At 41.1% G+C, this 17,812-nt stretch overlaps 1 protein-coding gene across 2 annotated transcripts; it reads right to left on the bottom strand.

Annotated features, from left to right (window-relative positions):
• Positions 1 to 22: 22 nt before the first annotated feature.
• On the bottom strand, positions 23 to 14,698 carry fam118b (family with sequence similarity 118 member B). 2 transcript variants are annotated; one of them, XM_080731039.1, is made up of 8 exons: positions 14,287 to 14,698; positions 11,800 to 11,889; positions 11,251 to 11,560; positions 7,330 to 7,557; positions 4,222 to 4,350; positions 3,266 to 3,563; positions 2,482 to 2,547; positions 23 to 2,180 (listed from the first exon to the last, which is right to left on the bottom strand). In XM_080731039.1, exons 2-8 carry the CDS (start codon positions 11,880 to 11,882, stop codon positions 2,167 to 2,169), a joined length of 1,128 nt encoding a protein of 375 aa, XP_080587165.1. In that variant the 5' UTR covers positions 11,883 to 11,889; positions 14,287 to 14,698; the 3' UTR covers positions 23 to 2,166. The 2 variants fall into 2 exon arrangements, with proteins under 2 accessions (XP_080587165.1, XP_080587166.1); XM_080731040.1 differs by having other exon boundaries at positions 11,251 to 11,503.
• Positions 14,699 to 17,812: the final 3,114 nt, after the last annotated feature.

The raw sequence follows: 17,812 nt of genomic DNA, 5'->3' as shown, positions 1-17,812 counted from the left end.
TCTGAAATCACCAAACAACACATGGAATACCAAAGGTTTTATTTTGAAAATAGCACTTATAAATACCTAAACAGATGTCACAAAAACACAAGTATTAAAAATACAAAATGTTTACAAACAGTATAACAAACTTGCTATTATGGTCAGCACAGGGGCCTCGTTCATAAAACGGTCTTAAGATAAAATGTCATATTCAGTAACTACTTCACGCACAAACTGACGATCAAGCACACTTTCATAAAACCTTAGCCATGGAAATGTTTGAATATCTATGTCCATGTCATGTTATGTGCTATAGGCACGACAGCGGAAATACCCCAGGTCCAAAATCTAGAGAGCTGTGCTCCCTTTGTGATGTTTTGTCATTGCATGGCATCTATTCAGTTAAAGACCCAGACAACAATTAAAAACATTTGCAAACATTACCTCAACATGGCAGTTCCTGCATTGTTGGAAGACATCAATTTAAAAGAGAAGTTTTCAGAGACAGGAATTAGGTTTTTGCTCATGCTGATGAGTGGCTATTTATTTCCACAGAATATATTGTTAGATTTGTATGCTGATGCGCTGTAATCCTGCCATATCAACTCTGGCATTCCTCGCTGCTACAGGGACCTTCCCAGAGAACTCTTGACAGTTTGGGTATCCCAGATGTCTCGTAGCCACATCTTGCCCACTGTGATCCAGGTTATTCTACTTAGGCTATCTTAACATTGGAACTGTCATTGGGTTTTCGGCTTACAGCCAACGAGCACATATCTTTGTGCGCACATTTAATTTCCCCTGGGGTTGTAGGTGCAGTTGACTTCTAGTTTTCCATGGTTCAATCTGAATAAGCACTTTTGCTAATGTGCTACATTTACATACCGTACGTACAGGGACATCTGTAATTGGTCCATTACCAGAGGCAGAGGTAAATCGTGTCCATGACATGTACAAATTCAACATAATTTAAGATCCACAAATTAAAAGTTGTGTAAGACACAATAGCATGTCTTAAAGTGACTGCAACATTTTCTGTAAATCAGGCTTAAAGTATATCACGGGAAATTATCTATTAAGAGTTTATGAATGAGGCCCCAGGAGTGGCTAAGACATTACAACAGACAGACTGCTCTGCTGAACTTGCACTTGAGGATAACCAATGCACATGTGTGTTTGCATAACCATGATGGAACCATTAACCATGACTGGTAAAAGTTCCCCTCCCGGCTCCCTCACAGCTGTGTGCAAATCAAGTTTACTTGTTTCAAGTTTAGCAACAGAGAGACTCATACATTCTAGACAGATCTATTTTCAGTTCAACACACATTGTTAAGTGTGCACATACTGTAGAGTGGTGTCTTGGAGAGGCGAGTCGTGGTCGTCACAGAATATAGAAATTAAGGTTTGTGATGGTACAGTAATTTCCCCAATAATTCACAAGGAACTCTAAACCAAGATACCTCCTCCAAACAAAGCACATCAGTCCCCCATTTCAATCGATAGACTTAGAGCACAGTAATTATGTAGTTGTATAATAACAGGTGACATAATTCTATATTTCATCGTTCCTAAGCCCCTCCCTAAATGTCCTTTTTTACATTACCCTCTGCAATATTAATATTGTAGAGATTCAGGCCATTGGAAATGAATACAGTACTCTGTTTCTCTCTCTCTCTGTGTGTGTGTGTGTGTGTGTGTGTGTGTGTGTGTGTGTGTGTGTGTGTACATACGCACAAGTGTGAAAGAGGAGGGTGGCTGTAATAGCTGAGAATTCCAAACGTCTGAGAATTCCAAACATCTGTCATTCTACATTACCCTCTGCAATATCCACACTTTTGGCTTGTTATTGGTACTACATATAGCACACTGATGGTTATTTCCACTGAAACACCCATATTCCAGACGTGGGAGGGGTGGTTCGGAAAACATTCAGGCTGCACAGCCACGTTGACATTCCTATTCACACCCTTCTCTTCCCTTTGCAACTAATACAGTAAATCAAATGACTGAAGTAACAACGACAACAGTGTAAAGGTCTCTTCTGGTCCAGCATTTTCCTGGATTTGAAAGTCCAGCAAATGTAATCAGACCTGAGTAGCAGTAGTACTGGGAGTAGATTAATCTCTACTGAAGGAGCTGTGAAGGGAAATGACTGACACTGATCCCGATCGCGTGTACCTGTCAACAATGGAGGTCTGGGGCAAAGAGAGAAGGAAGGGGTTGTGAACAGGTGCGAAACAAGGAGCATCATCAGCTGAAACTCAACGACCGGCTGCCATGCATGCAATAAGTCAGTGTGCGTACAGTATGAAGGGGATTCCAAGGGGTCTTTCTATAATGAAAAGCCTGGGGTATGGGTCAATTCTTATGTCTACGAGCATGCAGGGAAGAGAACAGGTCTAAGCGTGTTTTATTTGTATTCATACTGGTATTGAGGGGATGCCTCTCGTGTAAAGGGCACTCGCTCACACCAAACGGAAGCATTCAAATCCTAACCTTGAAGGAGGCTTTTCTGTGCGTTAAAGCCGTTCTGCTGCTCCTCCTCGTTTTGTGAGGGAGACCCTGTGGGGTGTAAAAAGAAAACTTCATTAACCATGACAGTTACAGACAGTCCTGCATCTGCAAATTATTTGTAGCATTTGTTTTAACATGTGTGGACTTGAGTGTGGTTAATAATGGCCCTTTTCAGAGCACATCCATGCTGTCACACAAAAACAAAACAAATGCCGAATTCATGTTAATACAGTTAAAATGGCCGCTGTAAAAATACTCGATCTACAAGCTCAGAATGCAATGCATCCATGGCACATTGTGAATGTGTAGATCTGCGTGTAGATAGGCTTCGATTGCCATTCCACCCTGAAGTGACAGATGTAGTATAAAAAAAAACATAAATTGGGCTTAGATCTGAGATCTCCCTTCTCCCAGCATGTGTGCATTCAAATAAATAGCTTTGTTGTAATGGAGTTCAATAGATGCTTCCCAACAAAGACACACAAAGTGCAAACTTTGTAAATTAATGAAGAAGGAATAAACCAGTGAAATTATTCCCCCATCACAACCCGGCAGCCCATGAAAAAGAAACAAAGAAAATAAAAAGAGTATATCATGCAAAAAAGGTTTAGTTGGGACCCCTAGTTTAGTTAAGTACACTTGCAAGTGCAATTGATAACTTATGCAGCACCAATTGAATTTCATCATAGTAAACCCCACCCATCTTTTAATGCAAGTTAAACAGATCATCTGATTTGATATTCTCCAGTACAGCAACATGACTTACCCCAGCCATTGGTGGTTACGTCTCGATTGCAGATCTCATTGGCCAGTCGCTCAAAATACTCTGGCAAGTCGCCGTACTCGTCGCCGTAGGAGATGACCTTGATGCCCTTGTCCAGCATGTTGTCGCGCAGCTTCTTGAACTCGCCGACGTCTTCGCGCCGCACCAGCATGAAGTGCTCCAGGTCCGACTTGTGCTTGACGGCCTCCAGGAACAGTGCCTGGAACGTGGTGTCGTCAACGGTGCGTCCGCAGCCCAGAAACACAAACGACTTGGTCTCGTAAAGCTTCTGAATCTCGCGCTGAATGGAAGAAAGGTTTAAAAGGAAAATATATCAATGGCGGTAATTATTGTGATTCGATATTAGCCCAAGAAACCATTAATCGAGTCTTTGACTGTTGGGTTAAGCCCTTAACTATGGGTTAAGGGATTAACCTTCACTGCGGTCACCCATACAAACAATTATAATAGTCTATACTGCTGTGTAGAAATCACTTTGTATGTATTTTCAACATAATCATGTTATATTGCAATACATTAGGTGCCCACACGATGGCGCCAGAGCCAGCGGTATGATTCCCAATGGAAAGTGATCCGTGGGTCAGGCGTGGGTCAGGCGTCACCTACGGACTCCGCCGTACAGTAAGGATTAATAATAGAACATGATATACTGTATATATCCCGAACATGTTCGGGAACGGCACTTTACCACCTGTTTTTTAAAGGCCGAATATCTTCGGGATAGGCACTAAAAGTGTTAATACAAATAGTTTAAACACATTACAAAAGGGCACACAAGAATACAAGATGATATATATACACACATATAGTAGTACATCCATCCATATGTATGGATGAATGTCCTTTATGCGCTTGTAATGTACTGTAATTAGACTTACTGTACTATAAAGTATAAATAAATCATGCTCTAGTTTTGGAGGGTGCCCTCAAATGCTCACCATGACCTCTGTGTTCCTCAGCACATTCTGATAACCAGCAGGGTGCAGCACGATGCCGCTGGGGTTTGTGTAAACACCATGGATATGGAGAACACTCAACGGGCGCTTCTCTTGAGCCCACTCCAGCACCTGCACACACACACACACACACACACACACACACACACACACACACACACACACACACACACACACACACACACACACACACACACACACACACACACACACACACACACACACACACACACACACACACACACACACACACACACGCACACACAAGAATAAACACACACAGACAGTTTACAGTCCATTGCACCCAATCCTGTTCTGGCTGGGCATGTAGTAAACTCAATTTAAACAGCGGGGAGAGAGGATTATTAGCGCTGATGGAGACAAAGCATAAATACCAAGACTGAGAGGCAAAGTCACAGGCAGGGGTGTCGCACCAAATTCTGGGCCCTGGGTACTTTAGCTATTGAAAAATAGCAGATCTACAAGCTCACAGTGCGGCCCTGAGTGCCACGCTGCGAGCTTGTAGATCTATTTTAGAAAAATCTTGAAAAGTCTTTGAATACCTTATTTTAAATCCTTTTGAGATTTTTGAAAAACCTACGTTTCTATGTCAGTGGTGCTCAAACTTTTTCATGTGAAGGACCCCCAAGGCCGTAACATGATATGTATTTGGCCACGGACCCCCCATCTCAAAATATTTACTTCCAATATTTCCAATTTCCAATATTTGAGTTAAAAAATACATATATTCAAAGATTTGCACACATTTTCACTACTTCTCAAAAAATTGCATATCTCATATCTACAAGCTCGCAGCGCGGCACTCACACTGTGAGCTTTTATATCTGCTATTTTTCAATAGCTAAAGTATAAAATAATTCCAGGCCCCTCCACCTTGGGCCCTAGTAACCCAGTGCCACTTTTAACCCACTTGTGACGCCCCTGGTCAGTGGTCACAGGCCCCTGACAAACAGCTCAAGTCTCATTTAAACTTGCTCGCTTGCCGAGCAATGCCATGACAAGAACAGGTTTCAAACTAACAGCGCATTATATCATGATGCGACCTATATTCATGCAAAAACATGTTATAACAAATTAATAAGATGCCATCTATTCATGCAAAAATATGTTATGACAAAAGTATAAAACAACCTTAAAACTCAGGCTCTAACGTGACAGAAAACACGTTTTGTCTACAAGCCACCATGGTGATCATCACATTACCAGCCACTTTCACAAATTACCCAACCATCTACTTTAGTTAGTTTAGAGTTCTGAAATTATGTCGGTGAAACAGCAACAAACACACCTGACAGCCACCGCTAATGTTTTTGGCTTCTGTTAATTTCCCACCCACGACAAATAAAAAGAATCTCAGGAGGCAAACATTACAAATGAATTTCTGTCATTGGATCAATAAAGGTCTATCTATCTATCTATCTATCTATCTATCTATCTATCTATCTATCTACAATTTCAATAGAGCTACTGTAAGTGTAGCAGCTGTAACTAAAATGTACTAGCATGTATGGTATAACGACTAGCCTAGTGCATGATATAGCAATTAGCTCATGTTATGCTGAGCTTTGACATCAGTATCTCTCCCTGATTATAAATAACCTGTTGCGATGCGAGTGCAGTCTAGTGGCCAACACCAACTCAGGACTCCTGAATCACTGCCCTCCACACACTCCTGTCTAGCATCAGGGTCTTGTCCTCTGCAGTGTTGTTAACTAAGCTGTCGTGCATCAACATAGGTGGTGCGCTTCTTGCCTTTCCTGGCTTTGCCCTGGGGTGACTCCCACGGTGTAATTAGACATGCATAAAGCTGTAACTGGTGTAACGATGATGCGACAAACATGTGTTTAACACAAGAGGCTAGCATCCGGCTTGTAAGTTGAGGCCATATAGGAAGTGACAGTTCATATGAATGGCCGCTAGTTTCGCTGTTTCCCTCTCTATTCAAGTGGATGGGTTTTTATCTAACGTTACACTTGATTTTATTACCTTAATAAACATTGTCATAAATCTTTATGCTTCCACTCGCTAGTTTAAAGTCTTCTTTCAATGACCATGATATGAGTTTTGTTAAATTATGTTCCCATTTACTGTATTTAAAAATGTATGATATAGTAGGGTATGCTGTAGGAGGGATGTGTCTAGCTTGATTGACAGCCAATAGCATTCATTGACCCACCGCCGCTCTGTCCCAACCAATAGCATTTATTCCCGTGCTGCATTTCAGGACCGGATGTAGAAAGATTTTAAGTGTGCGTAAACCTTTCCATTCATTTTTACGGTCTATGGTTTAACATAATCATTAGGGGGAATACCATGCACCTTTTTTCAGCCCTGCTGCTTTTAACCTAAAGCAAATATCATTCAATAACATACTGTAATCATTAAGGGGAATACCATACTTCATTTTCAGCCCTGCTGCTTTTAACCTAAGCAAATATTATTCAATAATATAAGCATTAGGAGGAATACCATGCCTCTTTTTCAGCCCTGCTTTTAACCCAAAGCTAATATTATTCAATCAATTTGACAACAGCTGATTGTTGGCAAGACCTTTGACCTTTGCAAACTGGCTCCACCTGTCAGAGACAAAAGAGTATTTCAGGTCAAAGTACCTGCATTTCCTCTTCAGACTCAGAGGGGAAGAACTTAATTAAAGGACAACTCTGCAGTCCGCACTAAATAACCTCTAGGCTCATTTTCCTACTTATATTGATCCCAAATGACTGTCCATGGGGTCTATTAGGCAGAAATGAAACCCAGCATCCCTCATAGCATAGATTTTTTTTTTTCATGAAAGTATTATTAGTTGTTATTAGAAACACATCCATGCCTTGGTTGTCCCCAAACTCTCCCTGGCAAAAGAGTTCTGCCATGGAATGTTTTGAATGCTGGTTACCAAGGGTTACAAGGGACAGAGAACTGAGAGAAGTGACAGCAACCACAACATCAACACTATCACCTCATCAAAGTTAGAACATGCAAAATCTGCAATGCAGCATGGATGTTTTGTTGTTACCCCTCCAGTACATGCCATGATATACCTCAGAAGAGGTTGAGTGGAACCATTACCTTCTTCTCATCTGTGAGGTCCAGAGACTCCAGTTTTGTGCCCTGGTGTGCCGCATAGATCTCCAGCAGGTTGTCGAAGTTGGTGGTGAGGACCAGCGCACCGCTCTCCATCAACTGAAGCACTGAGCGTAGCAGGTGTTTTCCTGCGTGCTCCATCTTACACTCCAGGTCGTCAAACACCTCATACAGACAGTCCTTGAAAAATGTGGACCGCACATTGCCTGTCCTCTGTGAAAAACACACAAACGTACACTGAGAATCAATTTTCAGCTATTTTAGATACTTCCTGTTGGGAACGATGCCTTTTGGGAACGATGATGATGACTGTTGGGAATTCCCTCCAGTTATGCAATACTTGTTCTACCTATTGTCAGGGTAGTGAATAGTACTTGGAGGCCAGGCTGTCTATAATGTCATTACTATGATGCTTTACTGGAGAAGGTCTGCAAGTTGTGTCCTTGAATCTCTGCCACTGTTGCATATCAATTCAAACAGCAAGAATGTCTAGAGCAGTGGTGGGGTCCAAGGACCCCCAGGGGTCCTGGAGGGGGTTCCAGGGGGTCCCAAACTAAATTATTTATAGTTAATATATGAACCAAATGGACCCTTATGGTTTTACAGTGTAAATTGGGGTTCCAGAGAAAAAACCTCATATCAATCTGGGTGTCCTTGAGGACACAGGTCTAGAGTACAATGAGGAAGCTAACAGCTGAATGAATATATTGAGATGCAAATGAATGAGGCGATGCCTGACAGCCAACAAAAGGCTGGGGAAAAAGTTTGAACTACATTCAACAGTTTAGCAGAATTATTGGTAGCACAAGGCTGTTCAAAACCACTTGGGTTATATTCAATAGTAAAGTAATTATGAATGACAGATTATAGACAATATAATCACAAATAACTTTATTTGTGCGGATAAGTATTGGTAGATATTTTAAAGAAAGGTTTGACACAGATGAGCCAGGAACCCTACCCTGGGCCTCCCCTTAAAATTATGTTTAACCCATTATGGACGGGTACATTAAAGCGTATTACCCCCTCAGGCCGGGAACACATTTTTGTGTATTACAGTACATGTATGTACAGTACCTTTTGAAAAAAAAAAAAAAAAGTGTAAGCTATCAAATAGTATTTTGTTTCTAGTTGCTACAGAGGCTGAGTAATAGGTTTTCCAGTAAAACAGTTGGTAATTTTCAAATCGGACATAGGTATTTAAACTGTATTATTAGCTTTAGCATAAGTGTTATTAGGCCTAACGTTGTGTAATTGAAATCACAAAAACAAGTTGACACAGCCATCTCTAAAATCTTTAAATTGACCAACAGGCCTTTAAATGTGATTGTCACTGTGTCTCTGTGAGTGAGTAGCCTTTTTTCTGCATAATCATACCACATGACTCATGCTCCATGTCTATCAGGTATCCATGACTCAGGCTCCAGGTATCCTAGAATAGGACTATTGATCTGAAGTCTGTTTTGAGTCCTACATGACTGTACAATTCTGTGTTGGTGGAAATGTTTATTTATTATTATTATTATTATTTAATTTTAGTTACACTATTACATGAAACATCACATGAAGTGTGACCTGATCAGAGATACCAGATCAGTATGCTTATTCCTTGGAGCTTTCAGTATACAGGGCTATCTTAAGCTGCAGTGCAGACCATAATCAGGGTCTTTGTCGCAGGCTTAAAGAATGAACTAGTCATTTCCACTGACAGTATCTAGGTCAGGTACTGTTGGCCTAAGTCATGTGACCGAAAGGTTGTGATGCCATTTCAGTTTGGTTCTGACTGGGCTTCACAATGGCAATCAGCCCTCTGCTAAGTGGCACCAGACTGAGACGCAACGTGAGCCCATTGTCTTCCGAGAGTCCGCGCTGGCAGGCTGCTTGAAAGTGGCTGCAATGTGATTATAGGCTTTGTATGTCTGCATGGATGATGAATCCCTTTATTTACTATGTTGATAGTAAGTACAGTGTACACTATCTACTGCTTGGGAGTAAGAGAGAAAAGAAATTCATGAGGAAAAGACAGGCTGCTATGAAGCAGTGGAGAGTAGCAGGGTCTGTGCGTGGTGACCCAGGTGATCTTAGCTCAGGGAAAATGCCCTGCTGAGATTACTCTAAATTGGCTGAACGGTAGAAGCACTTTTTCCACAGGAAGGTAGTCATTATCCACAGCTAGCTTCTACATCACCCCTGCTGCCCCACCTGGTGCTTCTTTAGACTGCCTGCTGAGTTACGCAATGACCAAACAGGGTGCAGAGGCACAAATCCACCTTTCTCTTCTTCATCGTGAGGCCAATAAAGGTAATTCTACTGTCCCATTTAGTTGACTCAGGGCCTTGGGTAGACTAGTGTCACATACTGTGCAGAGCATGCAACAGCCCAACCGATTCTGTATTTTGGGATTGGGGACCAATGCCGAATTGGATATAAACTTTATGATCTAAAATTACATTAATGCACTGAACAGAAAACATCACTGGGAATTTAATAATTACCCAAAAAAGAATCTAAAGTACCTAAGCATCTGTTTCTGCATTATATTCTGTAAAGAAAGCTTTTCATATCAGCACACAAATTCCGATATACTGATAGGGACATGTCCCTATCAGTAAATTGGTCAGGCTCTATACTACAGATGACTTACTCATTTGTGTGTGTATATTGTATCCATTTGATACTGTCCCAATAGAATTAATGCAGAATTGTATACAATGTAAATGCCCCAAGGTTTTACAGTTACACTATACATTTTTAAACAATTACAAAGAGAGAAAGTGAGATCATGACATATAATCAATTTAAGTGATCAATATGTTTGTTTAATGGTTAAATTAAAATATTCTGAGAATAAAATTCAAGGTAGACTGAGACTCAGGTCAACTAATCCATTCAATATGCAACATCAAGTGCCTGGACAAGGTGTCAAATCTCGAGGTCCTGCAGAAGTGTGGTCTGCCTAGTGTTGATATCCTGATTCAAGGCCTAGCTCCGGTGGGCAGGTCATGTTGTCCAAATATGCTTGATAGCCACATACCAAAGATGCTGCTCTACTACAGGCAACTGAAGGAGGGACAGTGTGGCCTGGGACGGCCCTTTCTCCGCTTTAGAGACACTGTGAAAGCTAACCTCAGGAGCTGAAACATTGATGCAGCAACCTGGGAGGATAAAGCTGCCAACGGGGAAAGGTGGAGGCACTAGGTTAGCCAAGACAAGAGAGACCGCAGTAAACGTGGACAACACAGGACACAATTCACTGCAACCTCTGTGGGAGACTGTGTGCCCCAGGGATAGGGCTACGCTCCCACATGAGGAGCCAGGCTAAGGGGAAATAACTACCTGTCATCCATCATCAATCCATTAAGACCTTACACCCTGCAGCTCCACCTGACGGTGCTTGTACCTGCCTTCTCCTGATAAAATCATGCACGATACAAAGTAGACTAGCTATCGTTTACATTTACTTTGAGTTTTCTGGACAATGTGAAACATTCGTATTTTCAAATCTCATTTTGAAAATATCCATAATTACATGAACACATTGTAAAATTATTGGATAGTTGACAAAATCATGTTTGGTTACAGTTGACCTTTTAACTTGGCCATTAAGTTGGCTAGAGGGTAATTCTCCTTTGATGGGGAAATGTTAACTCTGAGATCAAAATCCTTCTTGTATAGCTGCTATTTTTGAATAGCCAAAGTATAAAATAACACTGATGCTTTCCCGGATTGAACGGGTTAACAAGATAAGAGTCAAGATATCTTCTCTCATCCAATGAACGTTAGTACAGCGTGTCCCTGGCTGTGGCAACTACAACAAGCTGGTACTGTAAGCTTCAGTCCATGTGTTCAGCAACAGGAGGAGGGCGCAGCAGGTAAAGGTGAATGTAAGATAATCTGAAGTCTTACCGGTGAGAGCTTCTGTATGAGGTCATGGGCCACATGCACCAGGTTCTTGTCCTCCTGGAGGTGTTTCTGGAAACGTCTGCTCTCCTCTTCTTCGAGCAGGTCAAAGTCATTGGCTGCGTCTAGCAGGGCCTGGATCAGGCCCTTCCAGGAGCGGAGGGCAGGGACCTGAGGGGCCACTGCCGAGCTCACCCCCGTGCCAATCACTAGGACCAGCTCGGGGGCGCGCTTTGTCTTCAGGCTGGGCAGCAATTTCCTTTGGAGCAGGCAGAGATTCAGTGATGATGGTTCCATTGACGGTGCTTCCCAAACCCTTCCAACAGCATAAAGTTAAACAAAGCGTTTTTCAAGCATGCTAGGGTGCAATGAGCGCGAAGAAAACATGAATTATCCCACTTTTGTCGTGTTGGTGAAGATGTAGTGTAAGATCGGTGAGATTTAGACTCAAGAACACATATGATTTTCAGTAATAGTTTAAAGGACAAGAACAAATAAAAGAGAAACATACAGGCTATGTGTGTAGCTGGCTTTTAAACAGTCAAATGGGCTTACCTGGGCTTTTTGGCATTTGAGTCTGCATCCTGAGAATCAACTGCTGGTCGCTTCTCGGTTTTCACAACTACAACAGAGGCCATTCAGCTCCTGGAAAATAAATATTAGACAACTTTACATTATTGTATTTAATGTAAAATGCATGTCACAATAAAAAGGCATTAAAATAATGCAGAGGGGAAATTAGCTCTAGGGAGTTCTCCCTAACGCTATGTTCCTCTACCTCCGCTCCGGCGTGGCAAAACAGGAAACCCGGCTTGTCTGGTCCGAAAATAACAAAAACTGTTTCGCCCCTCACCAAACCAAAGGTATCAGTGGGGAGTTGAAAGCTTACTCTGCTTAGTGGACGCAGTCTGGGCACCCTAGCCTAGCTGTAGCTATACCATCATCCACCCATGTTAAAACAAGGAGGGAATGATACTGCAGTTAGTTAGCTAGATGCATTAGTATCTAGGCTTGTTATACCAGGCTATGGGCACCCCACCACACGCTTAATACATTTATCTCTAACGCTATGGACCAGAGCTAGGGAGAAATATGACAACAAGAAAAGAACTAGAAAACATATGAGACCAGATTAAACAATATGCCTAAAGGGAGGAGGAAGCATCTCATCTAACTAACATTGGCACAGGGGAGGGTGGTTGAAGACTGTTTTTACGAACAGTGCTTCCAACGTCGCAGAGCTGAATAACACCCAACGAGACTAATGCTCTGTTAATGCGGTGCATTTCGGTCCTCTGAACTGCGTGGCAGTAGAGTTGTCACCGTGATGTTGACGACAAATAGTGAAAAACTAGAAGAAATGGAGTCTCCATCCGTTGGAATATTTTTCATTTCGCCCTAGAAATGTATTTTAAGCGTGTGGTGGGGTGCCCCACTAAGTAGAGTAAGCTTTCAACTCCCAACTGATACCTTTGGTTTGGTGAGGGGCAAATCAGTTTTTGTTATTTTCGGATCAGACTTTCCGGTTTTGCCAAGCCGGAGCGGGGGTAGAGGAACATAGCGTTAGGGAGAACTCCACTAACTCTATGAACCAGAGCTAGGGGGAAATATGACAACAAGAAAAGAGGTAGGAAACATACGAGACCAGAAACCCATTCAGGCCGGGAACACTATATAGTGTATTACAGTACATGTACAGTATGTAGCAACATATTTGTTTTTGTAGAATCATTTTTGAATAATATTGTTTTTCAGAAAACTTGACTAAATGGGTTAAACATTATGCCTAAAGGGAAGAGGAAGCATCTCATCTAACATTGGCACAGAGGAGGGTGGTCACTGGCGAGAGTTTTTTATTTTAATTTTAAAATTAAATATTCAAAAAAGTTTAGTCAGTTAAATTAAGTCCCCTCACATCTAAATAAAATTAGACACAATACTACATTCATTAAAAATCCTAACCCTGACTGGGGGATAGGTGGGTTATTGTTAATGATCATTAGGCTACATCCTGATGTGAAAGAAAATACAAAAATGTTATTATGAATATATTGCATTTCGATGTGGTGTCACAATTCAATTTAATGTTAATATTGCACACTGACTATCAAGAAAATTAAAACATGGCACTTGCAGACCCCTGGCTTAATGCAATTTCTGCTGCTGTTATGAAACGTAATTTGGAATTTTGGATATCAAATATAGCCTAACTCAATTGAATATCCTCAACTTGGCAGATGTCTTGTTGTAACTGACAATGTGTGTGTGCAACATGTGCATTATAACAATAGGCAACAGCCAAGGAACTCCACGTGGCCCACATCCCGTCATTCTCGTTTTGCAAAAGGGGAACTTATGTTTTTACATGTTTCAGAGACACTCCTTTTCCTTACGTAACATTACTTCTTCAAACTCAGCCTAGCCTATGTCATATGATATTGCACGCATTTGTTTTGATTCTGGTTTCCCTACAGTCTATCAGCTGCTATACACGAGTTTCACCAAGGATGTGTTGCTACACGTTTATAACGTTTTTTAAACTGGTTAAACTCGGTGGTGGAAAAGGTACTCAAATGTTTTACTTCAGTAAAAAGTATCAATAAGTAAAAGTTCAGAATTCAAAACATTTCTTGACTAAAAGTACAAAGGTATTGGCAATGGCATCAAAATTACAAAGTAGGCCTACAAAAGTAGTGAAGTGGTAATATGGATTAATGTATGTTTTGTAATAATAATCAAAATCTACAAAGTAACTAGTAATTAAAGCTTTCATACAATTGTAGTAAAGTAAAAGTACAATATTTTCCTCTGAGATGTAGAAGAAAAATAACAGAAAATTGGAAATACTCAAGTAAAGTAAAAGTACCATAACATTGTACAGTACTTGAGTAAATGTAGTTACTTTACACCACTGGTAAAAAAAAAAAAAAAAGTTTATCTTGTGAATAAAGTAACAGTTTTCAGAGGAGCAAAACATTGCACATTATTCATGAAAGGTAAACAGTGCTAACAGCTGCCATTTCAAGTACACGTAGTACTTACCCTGGTGAACTTCCTCTGGTAATGTCTTTCAATACAGTGCAGGAGACTGGACGTGTTGTTATTGTAAAGCTGACTGTTAGACAGCCTGGTTTGTGTCAACTAACTTAGAGGTTGTCACGAAAGTATAACGTTGGGATAGAAGCTAACGTTGGCGTGGATTCCAGTCTAGCTAACGTTATCATTACTGCATCCCCAGCGAGTAGTAGTCGTGGAGCTCATCTTTGTCCTTCTCTTCTCTTATCAAAACCCAGTTTTATTACTGGACATTCTGACTAAAATAATACACCGCGCGGAAACAAAGTGTAGACCAGTAGACGCCTTGCGGTCGCGGTTATCTTGCTGTTTTGTTAGGTTTTCTCAGTTGGTTTCCTCTGTGTACACAGACACACAGACAGACAGTCAGTCCAGTGAAGTCCACGCTGCTACGCTTCATGTGAGCCGTTTTAAGTCACCGCCGGTTAATGTCTGTACTGTATGTCTGCGTGTCTCCGTGTGCGCATGCTGTGTGTGTGGCAGTCACGTGCACACAACACATAGACATGAAAGGGGGCTTGAGCCCCTGCCCTTTTAACAGTCTGTTAAAAAGTGCCCTCTCCAGACCACGAATGTCGTTTTCACTATGACTATGGTGAAAGAAATGCAAATGTCCTCTTTCCATATGCCATACCCGAAGGCAGCATTCAAGAGAATTGCCTTGTCCAAACCCTCCTGAGTCCTGAACTTGAATGCAGCATCTTATGTTGACAGGATTGCCCTCACCGTGTAGAAATCCATGCTGTTACGCCACATCTCCAGTATTGATTGATTGAAGACTATTAGAAGTTTGCATAGGAAAAGGTACAGTTTCATGACGGTACAGTTCACTGGTACAAGGTCTACTAAAAGGAGATCCATGAAAAGACTAAGCTTATTTCCACTGGAAACCATTGAAGTATCTCATATAACATTGAATGACAGACAAATAGAACACAGTAGGCCTACTATGCAGTAGATATGTAAAGAAAAACAAAAAACAAAACAGTAAGTCTAAACAAACAGTATATACAAAGAAGGGGCAGGGGAGGGTAGGGTTGGGCTATAGGTTCATTTTTTTTACCAGTTGCGAACGGCTGCTGCCTGTAAGTGGTTTTTCAGGGCAATTTTAAAGGATGTATTGCCTTTTTTTATGCTTAGTTTAGTGTGGTATCAAGTACTGAAAATAGCCGACCTCCAAGCGCGACGCGTTGTGAGCTTGGAGGTCTGCTATTTTCAATATTTTCACCAAAATGCCCTTTTAGAAATTTCAGCCCCTGCCTCTCTAAAATTCTCTGCACGTCCCTGGTGTGTGTGTGTGTGTGTGTGTGTGTGTGTGTGCGTGTGCGTGTGTGTGTGTGTGTGCGCGCACGCGCACGCGTGTGCGCCGAGATAGTCAATACCGCCCATAAGCGACGTAGCGTAGATACAGACAAGTTGAGACAACTGTAGCCTGGCTACAACAACAAAGATAAATACAACCAAACAAGGGTTTACAGAAAAATATAGCATATATATATATATATACGGTATATATATATATATATATATATACCTATATATATAGAAAGAACATGCTACACATTTCTCAAAAACATTTTGGCATAAAGAAGTTGGTCTGATAATGATGTAACATGCATCAAATAAATGATCTAGGCATTAATATTAGCTCTTATTATTTACATCTTGGATTAAATAGCCAATTTAACACAATTTAGCACACTCTTCCTAAGTTTCTGTATTCCAATCCATTATATAATTTTAGAGAGAGGTCAGTCAGTCAGTCAGTCAGTCAGTCAGTCACAAATGCATTTCCACCTTTATCTCTTCAGCAACTGATCCCAATTTTCACATTTTTCATTGGCCATTAGCATTATACAGAGGCTGACGGAGCCCGATTTCCATTTTCACCAAATTCAAGCTATTTAATCGCGTTTTTATACCACTTCTGTTCAACTCAACTTCAGCCTGTTGTCAGGGCAACGGTCCGTTCCTCCAGGCCATGGGATCTGTAACCCCACACCCACCAATCTCACAGTTAGGAATGTTGCAGTGTCTCTCTCTCTCTCTCTCATGTGGTTTGCCTGCATGCACGGGTCACTCATGCACCGGGTGCATTTGATGTGTGTCTTATCTTCCGACGGGTATGGCAAAATTATGTAGAGCAAGCGCATACATCCTCATACTTCTATTCACCTAATTTAGCTGTTAAATTATTTGTATCCATCAAAAAATATACACTCCTCCATGGGCTGCTCCTTACATTATGATGCCCCCACATATTCTCACGCACGCACCAGTTACAGTTACTTTCTCCATAACCCACACTCTGCACATATATTGGAGCACATATCTTCAAACGGGTAAGGTCTAGTCAAATATAATGCATGGCCTGGGGTGGCTCGACTCGAGCTCATGAACATCACATTCGACATTCTGTGGAGGATTTAATTTAATTTGTATCTGTGTGCAATGCAATGAGACGTGGTAGTCCTCAAGGCCTATAGGCGTTTGTCCACCATAAACGGTAGCTGCTGGCTGCTGCTGCTGCATCTGTTTTATTACACACACTAGACAGTGGAGACAGAGGCATGCCTTTTGAATTCCCCAATGCAACAACACCATTCATAAATCAATGAACAACTAGCAGAGAACATCCTCTCTTCAGTCAGAGGAACAACAGACAGTTCTTCTTCCTGTAGTTAGATTGTAGATAACCATGTCTGATACAAGTTATAACTACGATTTAGCAGTAAGCCTACAATACAAATGTAAACGAGATCTAGAGTTTTTTTTTTTTTCAGGCGCAAGAATTTCCAAACATTGGAATTAATTAATTTGATAAAAAATAATTTGGTATTAATTTGATACAAATTAAAGGCTAAAGCCAGCATAGGCTTCTGCTTGTAACATAGATGGGCCCTACTGTGCCGCCTGCTGGCTAAAATGAGAACTACAACATGAAATAGTGGACCAAAGGTTACACACCAGACACCACACCACCAGACAGTCAGACACAGACCAAAGGAAGTCGATCTCAATCATAGATGTTGTCTGACTCTGAGAGATGTTATTGGGGGAACAAAACAAAGACAGAAGAAAATAGACTATGCAGCAAGATGATATAGATGATAGATATTCTGAAATGTGGTTCATTGCATTGTTATCCAATAATATGATATTATTTAGGCGAATTGTTTTCTGATTCATTGAGATATATTTAGTGCTGAGAACATAGCCATTACACGATAGTCTACATTATTATTTTCCCTCTGTGTTGCTTACACAGCATAAGACAGACCAAGGCTGATGAGAGCTTTGTGCCACTGGCAGAGCAAGGTCATCATGATGTCATGCTGCCCTTACTTAGGCCTACTAGGTAACAACTGGGTTACTAGGTTACATAACCCCCCCCCCCAATCATCAAAGAAAAGGGAAAAACATAAGTTGTCATGCATAACATAAGCATTTATACTGTAGTTGGAACTTGTATCAAAACATAAACAGCGTCTAA

Source organism: Nannobrachium achirus (assembly GCF_963921795.1).
Source record: "Nannobrachium achirus genome assembly, chromosome: 8".
In the NCBI taxonomy this organism is placed as follows: Eukaryota; Metazoa; Chordata; class Actinopteri; order Myctophiformes; family Myctophidae; genus Nannobrachium; species Nannobrachium achirus.
Note: the sequence above shows the minus strand (reverse complement) of the source record. Positions and strands in the feature narration are given on the sequence as shown.